This window comes from Octopus bimaculoides, chromosome 2 (genome assembly GCF_046866305.1).
Source record: "Octopus bimaculoides isolate indiv1 chromosome 2, ASM4686630v1, whole genome shotgun sequence".
Classification (NCBI taxonomy): domain Eukaryota; kingdom Metazoa; phylum Mollusca; class Cephalopoda; order Octopoda; family Octopodidae; genus Octopus; species Octopus bimaculoides.
In genome coordinates this window covers 164,754,292-164,765,599 of record NC_142929.1, presented here as the reverse complement: position 1 = coordinate 164,765,599, position 11,308 = coordinate 164,754,292, and the positions used below count along the sequence as shown (strand labels likewise).

The window sequence follows — 11,308 nt, the reverse complement described above, 5'->3', positions numbered from 1 at the left end:
TAAATAATCCATTACTATCTTTGGAGCAGTTATTTTCACTGGCCATTGCACAGCAGTGACCAATTGTACAGAGAGAAATCAACCAGTAAAGAGACAGGGTGTGTATGTATATATATAACAATGACTTATAAAACTAGTTTTATTGCCTTTGACAAATTTTGTAGAGAAGGAAACCAAACTAAGTCATTATTTTTCTACAAATAAATACATCCACTCTGCATTTATGCAATATGCAAATTGTGGTTTTTCCTTTTATATATATATATATATATATATATATATATATATATATATATAGAGAGAGAGAGAGAGAGACAGACAGACAGATATATATATATATACATTAACATAGGGTAAAAATCATATATTAATTAATATCGATTAATTACCAGGAAGCTAGCACACATATATATATGTATATGTATATATGTGTATATATATGTGTGTGTGTATATATATATATGAGGAGAAAATGGAGGAAAAATAACAAACAGAACTGTATCTTTTGCACTAGTAAGCCATTATTTAATTAGGAAATAAAGGTAAGAGTGTGAGTGAAGTTGTTTACAATGGTGCGGAAAATATATATTTATATTTTTCCTTGTTACCAATGGTAGACATTGTCAGAATGAAGAAGTCAGAGGTAGAGAGAAGAGTAAAAGATCAATGGTTATATTGGAAAAGAGAAGACCAAAGATTCAAGTGTCTTACATTGTAGTTGGCTTCACAGTTCTTTAAGTCCATTGTGAGGTGGATGAAGAATATAAGTTAGTTGGACCTGTGGTCTCATGGTTATTCAGTGGCATGTCTTGCACGTGCCTGTGACTTCTGGGGTTTACCCCCAGAAGTCACGGGCAACTATAATGTAAGACACTCGAATCTTTGATCTCTTTTCCGATGTAACCATTGATCTTTCACTCTTCTCTCTACCTCTGATTTCTTCGTTCTGACAATGTCTACCATTGCCAACAAGGCAAAAATATAAAAATATATCTCCCTCACGATCGTAAACAACTTCACTCTCACTCTCACCTTTATTTACTAATTAAATAATGGTTTACTAGTGCAAAAGACACACTTCTGTTTGTTAGTTATTTTCCCTCCATTTTCTTCTCATCTATATAAATTAAACTATGGTCACCCACTAAATTACCTGCTGCAGTATACCTTTTACCAAGGAATATACCTACTGAGATAATTACCAGAAGTGCCTTTGGATATATCTATCCCTTAGAGGCTTTAAACACCTCTAACTTATACCTACATACATACATACATACACACACATATATATATATATATATCAGAGAGAGAGAGAGAGAGAAAGATATATATATATATATATATATATATATATATGCCTTTGAATCTCTAACAATTCACAATGACTTTTATTACTTTTATTCCTACCTCAGTTCATCTAATTGTAGATATCTATCGTTACTTTTCATAAAAAACCTTTACTTTTTTTGATTTCCAATGTGCATTTTCGTTTATTTTTCTTCTTACTTTTCCTATGCATATATATATATACACATATATATAGCTATATATATATATATATATATATATATATATATAGAGAGAGAGAGAGAGAGAGAGAGAGATACATATATATATATATATATATATATATATATAGATAGATAGATAGATAGATAGATAGACATATATACATACATACATATACATATATATATACACACACACACGCACATATATACATACATATATATATGTATGTACGTATACTTACACACACACACACATACACATACACACACAATACAGTGCTGGTGGGACACCTGACTATCAAATTGAAATAGCAGGAACTATCATGTCTTCCATGCAGCCTCTTATGGAAACGTGTTGCCAGCCACCCTGCAAAACACAAATACAAGCAGAATTGAATTAAAATCCAAGAAATAATCGTACTTTCCACATAAGATAATATATAAAATTAAATAAATAGGACTACTGCAGATACTTGTGATTGCCAATTCCTCTCATTAACAACAGAAAATTAATGCAAGATATATCTCATTTTCACACTTAGAGATGTTTGTCGAACATGCTCTCATTCATAGCAGTGTTACCCACTCAGATATGATATTTTATGGTGTTAGCAATGTAATGTTCTTGATCACACAGCAGAAACATTTTAAGTGAAGTGAGAGTAATGAAACAGTATGTACTGAACAATATAATAATAATGAACTTATTGTATACAGTGCTCAGGTGCACTGCAACTCATCAGAAAAAGTAGCCAAAAGTGCATGAAGAGTACATAGAATAATGCACAGGGAGTGAATAGTATACGAGTTGTTAAAACAAAAAAAGTGTGGGCAGGGCACATCAAGTGTACTGTTGGCAAATTTCAGGAAGCATGGAAATTTTGAAGGATGTCGTGTCTTGACAGCTAACAAAGGATGCAGGTAGTTTATTCTATGCTTCAAAAATTTTGAGCATGAAAAAATGTTTTCGAAAGTCATGGGTACTGTTGTTTTTTTTAATTTTGTAAGCATGTCTACAAGTATTAGACATGGAATTCAAAAAGATAACCAAGGTTGTTATTGGAAAGGTAGTGGATAATCTTGTAGGTGTCTACCAAATCAGTTGTCAGATGTCAGAGATTTAATGTGTACATGCCCAGGGAAGTAAGATGTTCAGGGTATGGCAGGTACACATCTGGTTGAACATTTCTGAACAGTTTCCAGATTGATATTCTGAACAAGATAGGGCTTCCAGATGTGTGATGCAAATTCTAAGTGTGGACATAAATGCATACAGAATATTGTATTACAGTGATACTCTAGTGTAGAAGGCAAACAGAGTGTACTGGACATTATATTTCAGTAGTATAGTGTGGAAGTGAAACAATGCATTCAACACTATAACACAGCAGTGTAATGTGGTAAGTGAAATAATAGTGTAGTGAACATTATGATAAAATGGCAGTGGTCTTATTGTTCTCTTGAAAACAACAGATTCAGGAATATGGCTAGTTCTATGATTAACTTTTCATAGCTATGATAGAGTAATTAGCTTATGCTGTCTGAATCCAAGAAAGAGAGACAGTTTGAAATAGTAAAAGGAAGACCGATAAATATACAGAGAAACAGAAAGTAGAAAATGTACACACACACACACAAACCCTCTCCCACAAAAAATAAATAAATAAAAGAAACAAAATGCTAGTCAAATGACCAGATTATTTTAGGACAGGATGATATGCTAAAGATTGAATGGGAAGTAATTAAGGAGGAGTTAAGCTTTAATTGTAATCATCATCATCATCATCGTTTAACGTCCGCCTTCCATGCTAGCATGGGTTGGACGATTTTACTCAGGACTGGCAAACCAGAAGGCTACACCATGCTCAAAATGGTGTATTTTGTGTGCCACCTGCACAGGAGCCAGTCCAGCAGCACTGGCAACGATATTGCTCAAATGTTTTTTCACGTGCCACCGGCACAAGTGCCAGTAACACGACGCTGATAACGATCACGCTCAAATGGTGCTATTTACGTGCTACTGGCACAGATGCCAGACAGCTGCTCTGGCAATGATCACGCTTGGACGGTGATCTTAGCACTCCACTGGTACAGGTACCAACACGATTTCGATTTCACTTGCCTCAACAGGTCTTCGCAAGCAGAGTTTAGTGTCCAATGGAGGAAAGGTACACATAAGTGGGCTGGCTACATCCCTGGCAAAGGCCTCGGATTATGGTCTTACTTGTCTTGCCAGGTCTTCTCACGCACAGCATATTTCCAAAGGTCTTGGTCACAAGTCATTGCCTCGATGAGGCCTAATGTTCGAAGGTCGTGCTTCACCACCTCATCCCAGGTCTTCCTGTGTTTACCTCTTCCACAGGTTCCCTCAACCGCTAGGGCGTGGCACTTTTTCACACAGCTATCCTCATCCATTCTCACCACATGACCATACCAGTGCAATCGTCTCTCTTGCACAACACAACTGATGCTTCTTAGGTTCAACTTTTCTCTCAAGGTACTTACACTCTGTCGAGTATGCACACTGACATTACATATCCATCGGAGCATACTGGCATCATTCCTTGCAAGCTTACGCATGTCCTCAACAGTCACAGCCCATGTTTCACTGCCATATAGCATGGTTGTTCGTACACATGCGTCATACAGTCTGCCTTTTACTCTGAGCGAGAGGCCCTTTGTCACCAGCAGAGGTAAGAGCTCTCTGAACTTTGCCCAGGCTATTCTTATTCTAGCAGCTACACTTTCAGTGCACCCTCCCCCACTACTAACTCGGTCACCTAGATAACGGAAGCTATCAACTACATCTAGTTTTCCTCCCTGGAATTGGCAGAAGTTGTTTTCTGCACATTTTCAGTGTTTATTGCTCCTGAACATCTGCCACATACAAAAACAAAGTTCCTAGTTAGCCTTCCTTTGATATTGCTGCACCTCTTATGTGTCCATAGCTTACACTGGGTACATCTTATAGAGTTTCTACCTACGCCTTTTCTACAGATCGAGCAGGGCCATCTACCTGAAGGGGTTTGTGTTTTGTCTACCTTCCTACTTATTAGGGCTTTGGTTTTAGCTAGGTACTTATTAGGACTTTGGTTTAATCAATATTATATTAATTATCAGAGGAGGAGGAAGAGGAGCAGTGGATGACAGAAACTAGTTAATTATCTCTCTTTATATTCCAAGTTCAGGTTCCACCATTTTAAGCCTTCTGAGATCGTTGTTCTTTAGCCCCAGGTCAGTCCTAACTGAATAAACCTCAAATCAAAGAAATTCTATGTATGACCATCCCATCTTACTTTTAAGCATAATATTTCTAGGACTCTGCCATTGAATGTATTACGTAAAAAGCACTCATTACACTCTTGGAGTGGTTGGCATTAGAAAGGGCATCCCAGCCATAGAAACCATGCCAAATCAGACTGGTACTTGGAGCAGCTCTCCAGCTTACCAGTTTCAGTCAAACCATCTAACCCATGCCAGCATGGAAAGCAGATGCTAAATGATAATGATGATGAAAGTTATGATAACAATTACTTCTTTATGGACTTGTTTGTGAAAGCATTTATACTGCCAGAACTGATTATCAAAGCAAAATTATTCCTGTAATTCTGATTGGCGTTTAAAATTTGGAAGGGAAAAATTCAATGTAAACATGCTGAAAGTGAACAAGAATAAGATAACAGTATTTATTAGTTGTTGTTTAGACCCAGATTGGTCCATTCTAGCCATGATCATCGTGTCTAAAGTTTATCTCGGACTATATTATTCAATATACCCCACTGTACAGCACATAGCGTAAGTGCCTTCTACTACAGTCTCAGGTGAAATGGAAATAATAAGGAATCAACAAAGAAACTTCTACATGGCCATTTGACCTTCAGAAATAGAAACCAAATTTTTCTCAAATTACATCCTACTGCTTTGTAAAGGAAGGGACACATTTTATTATGTAGTCCTAGATTTACAATGTCAAAGAGTAGGTCAAAGTTGGTCATAGCTGAATGCTTTGATCAGTTAGAACCGTCTTGGGCTAAACAACAACAATACTAACAACAGAAAAAATAAAAATATGTAGATTTTATGAAAACATTTTCACTTACCCCAATAACTTTTTGCCACCCTGTTCCAGTTGGACATTCAGCAGTGATTCCTAATCTTTGGTAAACACTTCCTCCTTCAGTCACAGATTTCATAAAACCAGCTTCAACAACTACCCACAACTAAAGTTAAAGAAAAACTCATAGATTTAATAGAAAAACCACAGCTTTATAGTGTATAAAATTTTTTTATATTCAAGATATATTTTAGATTCACAATGAAACTTTCTGAAGTCATCATCATCATCATCATCATCATCGTCGTCGTTTAACGTCCGCTTTCCATGCTAGCATGGGTTGGACGATTTGACTGAGGACTGGTGAAACCAGATGGCTACACCAGGCTCCAATCTGATTTGGCAGAGTTTCTATGGCTGGATGCCCTTCCTAACGCCAACCACTCAGAGAGTGTAGTGGGTGCTTTTACGTGTCACCCGCATGAAGGCCAGTCAGGCGGTACTGGCAACGGCCATGCTCAAGATGGTGTATTTTATGTGCCACCTGCACAAGAGCCAGTCCAGGGGCACTGGCAACGATCTCGCTCGAAAATCCTACGAAGGCCAGTCCGGTGGTACTGGCAATGACCATGCTCAAAATGGTGTATTTTATGTGCCACCTGCACAAGAGCCAGTCCAGGGGCACTGGCAACGATCTCGCTCGAAAGTCCTTAGACATGCCGCGGGCACAAGTGCCGTAGTTATTAAATGTGTGTGTTTGAAACAAAGAAAGACAGACAGAAAGAGTTTGTAAAACAAATAGATAGCGAGTAGGAAAGGACTGCTTCACTATTTACCCTGAGCTGTGATATCTTCTCTCTTTTACTTGTTTCAGTCATTGGACTGCAGTCATGTTGGGACACTGCCTTGAAGGGTTTAGTCAAACAAATCAACCCCAGTGATTATTTTAAGTCTGGTACTTATTCTATCAAGCTTTTGCCAAATCACTAAATTGTAGGGATGTAAACAAAGCAGCACTGGTTGTCAAGTGGTAGGGTGACAAACACAAAGAGACACATATAATTAAAACTGAACATGTACTGTACTTCTGCTGCCAAGAGTTTACTGAAACTACACTATGTAGATGCTTCCTCTTTGGCTGGGTACTGAAGCAATTGTTCTTGCAGCTGAATGGATGTTATTTCCTACTATTAACTACTGGACTGAGAAGTAGGAAAAGGAGGAACCTGTTTGTTCAGTCAGGTAAGTTAGAGTAAGCAGAATTACATGTCTTGATCTTTATTACACCCAACAATGAATGTAGTGAGATTTGAATTTATAACTATGTTGTCAGTAATTTAACACCTTAACTTCACCCATTGTACCTCAGTATGCTATAGTGAATATAATATATTCACTATAGCATTTAATAGTAAACAATGAAATACATAAATATTATTATGTTGAAACACTGAACTAATAATTTCAATATACAGTACAGACCACTTGGAATTAGAACAACTTTTATAGACATGTGTACTCCTGTAAATGTCTTACCTGGTCTTTTGGTCCAACAGATACTCTCCGTACCTGACTAGCAATTTTAGTCCAACATGTTCCCTCGGGAAATATTGGTGTTATGTCATTGCGAAACCAGAGGTTACTTTGGATATCAACAGCCCATACACTTGTGACGCCAACAGAGATTTGGTGAAGAACATGATCACATGGTGGAGGAGGAATGACGTGGAACCAGCAGTTACCTATAAACAAATGAAGGAAATACAAGGTCTAATCAAAAAGTATAGGAACTGGTGCTATAAGAAGAAAGTTACAACACATGTCAATTCAGCATTTTATCTCCTCTGAAGGAGTTCCCTCCTGAAGCCACACACTCTATCCAGCATTGTTTCCATAGGAAGCATTCCTGGAACTCCTTTTTCGGAATAGCAAGCATCTGCCTCATCGCATTCTCTTGGATTTCCTCGATGTTTTGAAATATTATTCCTTTCAAGTGAGATTTGATTTTTGCCTTGATTTTGGGGTCATAGCCATAGACCCATGGTTTGTCACCTGTTATGACCATTTTCAAAAGTTTTCATCTTCCTTGACACAATCAAGGAGATCCTGTGCAGCTGAAACCCAATCTTCTTTCTGAGATGACCAAACTCTACACACTTTACTTCTATACTCTGTATTGTAAACTATATAGACTAAGTGTAAAAGGTGTGATATTGTATAGCAGTAAAATATGGGAAATGAGTATTTGAGAAACTGATATATGAAGTTGATAGAGGATGATGGGCATGTTTATGGTATATGAAGAGAGATATGGAAAGAAACAGTTAGGTTAGATCTGATAATGTTGTGTCTTCCAGTGAGATGTCACAGGATGAAAATATTGGCATAGACAGCCTACTGCAAATCTGACTAAACCATTAATCTGATAATGATACTGATGATGAAGTATTAAATGTAGCAAATAGTGGTGAAGGCAATGAAATGTTTACCGGCTGGATTATTGAGAGAAACTCCACAACGAAACCATGCTGAACCATCTTTGGCAATAGCCCACACTCGGAACTCTCCTCCCACAGATATAGCTTGGAATGGTTGGTCAGTTGCTGTGGGTATATGCTGCCAATAAGCACCCTGAAATACAAATTAACACAAAGTGAAAAACACACACTCTAAATGAAAGATGCTATGTAATTTAGATAGAGTGTTCATAATACTGCCTATCTAATAATCTGTTGTTTGGGTAGATGGATAAGGTACAATTGAAGACTTCCAACTTTCTATGGAGATTCCAGAGAACAGAAACTGAAATGTTTCTCAATTGCCTAACTGACATTAGTGTTGGTGCTACAAGCTAATTGAACTGTCAGTTACACAGTATTTTGGATCCTTAAATACATATGTAAACATTACAGAGAACGTGAAACCATGATGAAGCCTTCATCTGCTCAAAATCGTACTCTAGTGTCTAAAATCTCTCTTATACTCTCTGTTTGTAAGCATATGTATAAACATAGACACACGTATTAATGTATGTGTATACATATGGTCCAAAAATGCAAAAATAAAACAATAAAAAAGCACAAAGACAAGGTGGAAGAACAACAAACAGGGTGTAATAGTTTGTATGTTTAGAATTTAATGTTCTAGCAAAGAAATTTTACTTTCATTAATTTATAGCTCATCTGAAACAGATTATTTTGAATATGTAAATGTAGATTCAAAATAATTTGTTTCAGAGGAGCTATGAAATAGTGAAAGCAGTTTCTCTGCTAAAACATTAAAACTGTAACTATATAACATTTTATATATATATAAACCAAACAAGAAGTACTTATATGGTCAATTTTTATAGCTGTCACCACTGCCCCTTTCTTTTCCTTTCCTCCCAGCTCTTGTACCACCCCAAACTCCTAGTTCCTCTGTCTCCACTCACTTCAACTCACCCCATACCTTGAGGGAAGCAAGGGGCACCTGGACACCTCATCACCACTATTTGTAGCTCCTACTACCCATTCTTAACCTCTCTTCTAAATGTGAGTAGCCATATAGCTCTTCTCTCTCTCTTCTCTCATACTTTAACTCCTTCTCCTAACATAAAGCTGCCCCATCAGTTTCCATAATCTTGCAAGTTACATAGCAACCTCACTAATGCCAGTGGTATGAAAAAAGCACATTGTACATGCTGTAAGTTAATTGAGATTAAGATGGACATCCAACCATAGAAACCCTGTCAAAGCAGACACTGGAGCGTGATGCAGTCCTTGAATTTATCGGATCCTGTCAAACCATCCAACCCATTCCAGCATGGAACAGCAATGTTAAATGATGATGATGATGTCATTTCTTCTTTTTAACTCTTCAATTTCTACTATAATGGTCTCTGCTTCTCTGAGCTACTAACTTGTATACTACCACAGTCCAAGTCCACCCAATACATTCACCTCTTCCATCATAATCCCTGCTCCAAACTATGCATTAAACACTTTGCCTAAACATTCAATTGCCATCAACCACAAAGTCTTCTCCTGGAACATATCCCCTGCCAATATTTGTCTTTTACAAGAAAAATTTGTAGAAGTTCAAATTGAATAAGAACTAGTTAAGAGTCTATGAATTAGTGACAAAGAATCTTTTTAATACTAGAGGTCAAATGTACATGTATAAGAACTAGTGGAAGAGCATCAATATTGAGAAAAACAATAAATTTTTTATATAACAGATCTTTAGATAAGCAACAAGTATTAAATTACTGTTTTAGCCTTAAGGCTTAAACCTGTTTTTCATTTTTCATATGGAATTTTAGAGATTTCATCTGATTATGTAGTTTCAGATTTAGATTTGGATCAAATTTCAATTGTGGGCAAAGGAGGGTTCATTATCCCTGACCTGGTTGCACATTTCACTATAACTACCTAACACCTTAACAAAAAGGTTATAATGTTGTCCCAGATATATCACATCAGAAAAAATATGGGATAGTCATGGCTGGAACACCTATGACCACAGGTCTGCTGAATAACGATTTTACTAGCATAGAAAGAACTTGCATATGTCATTGGCATTAGTCTTCTTCTCTGGACTTAAGTGTAAAGAAAAACAAGACAGATTGAAAAAGACAATATTGTGTTACCTGTGGTGTACTTGGGGTAACCCCCCGACGGCAAAGTACATCTCCGTTCCAGCCAACTGCCCATACAGCAACAGGTTGTGAGTAAAGAGACTGATTGTCTGTTAGATGGAGGTCAGCTACTTGAATAGATATATCCAGTAATTTTGTGGGGCCAATCTCAAGCCAGGGACCACGTGTTGAGATTTTACATTTCCTGAAACAAAAGTTGAGTGTGTACATATGCATGTGTGTAAGAGAGTGTGTGTATGTGTTTATGATAAAGTTTTTTGTTATCAGTGGTGGTGGTGGTGTGTGTGTGTGTGTGTGTGTGTGTGTGTGTGTGTGAGATATGCTAACCAGTATGGTGACTGATATGATCTGGTATAGTAATGGTATAGAGGGGTTATGTGCATGATGTGGTGTGTTGTTATGTAATATTGTAACAGTACAGTGTAGTAATGTGTGTGTATATGGTAGGGTATGGTAATTGTACAGAGCTGCAAGATTTTCAAAATTCCAAGCTGGGACTCAGTAAATTTTCAAAATCTTAAATCAATACCCAAAACATGTTTCAAACATAAAATAAAATATAAAACCAAAGCATGCCCCAGCATGGTTATAGCCTCAGGGCTGAAACATATAAAAGAATAAAAGCAAATAAGAGGTTTTCATTTAATACCAGAGTAGTTTTAATATACTCAAAGTCTACAAAGTTACAATTGTAATAATTAATATTGGTACTTGTAGAGGGTAGGTTTAGGGTAGTTGGCCAAAATGAATCAGAAATAGTTCATAACTGGATCATTCTCTTATAACCTAATACAAACATTCAAGACAATGCAACTGCATTGGTCACATTTTCTGAACCATAGAGTCAAAAAGTGCAAAGTTTCCCCTCAATTAAATTGTGTTTCTGTTAGAAACAGAACTAAAAGATTTAATAGTTCTTTTGTCAGTGATAAAAGTTAATTAATCAATCTTTGTCTATGGGTGGGGATGGAACATGATGCTATTAATGCACTGAACATTATAATACAATCATGTTCTATGGATAATAAAAGAGCATGTACTGCACAATACAATACATTGTGAGTAGTGTACAATGTGTACTGGACATTATAATAATAGTGT

The 11,308-nt window shown here is 36.7% G+C and overlaps 1 protein-coding gene across 1 annotated transcript in view; it reads right to left on the bottom strand.

Annotated features, from left to right (window-relative positions):
- Positions 1-1,464: 1,464 nt before the first annotated feature.
- LOC106875269 (tectonin beta-propeller repeat-containing protein 1) overlaps positions 1,465-11,308 on the bottom strand; it is a 66,055-nt gene continuing 56,211 nt past the window's right edge. The window contains exons 19-23 of the mRNA XM_014923356.3: positions 10,199-10,391; positions 8,058-8,199; positions 7,105-7,310; positions 5,615-5,734; positions 1,465-1,881 (exon numbers count right to left, since the gene is read on the bottom strand). Of these exons, the coding sequence (XP_014778842.1) occupies positions 1,813-1,881; positions 5,615-5,734; positions 7,105-7,310; positions 8,058-8,199; positions 10,199-10,391 (730 nt within the window). The 3' untranslated portion in view covers positions 1,465-1,812. The remainder of the gene's footprint in view (positions 1,882-5,614; positions 5,735-7,104; positions 7,311-8,057; positions 8,200-10,198; positions 10,392-11,308) is intronic.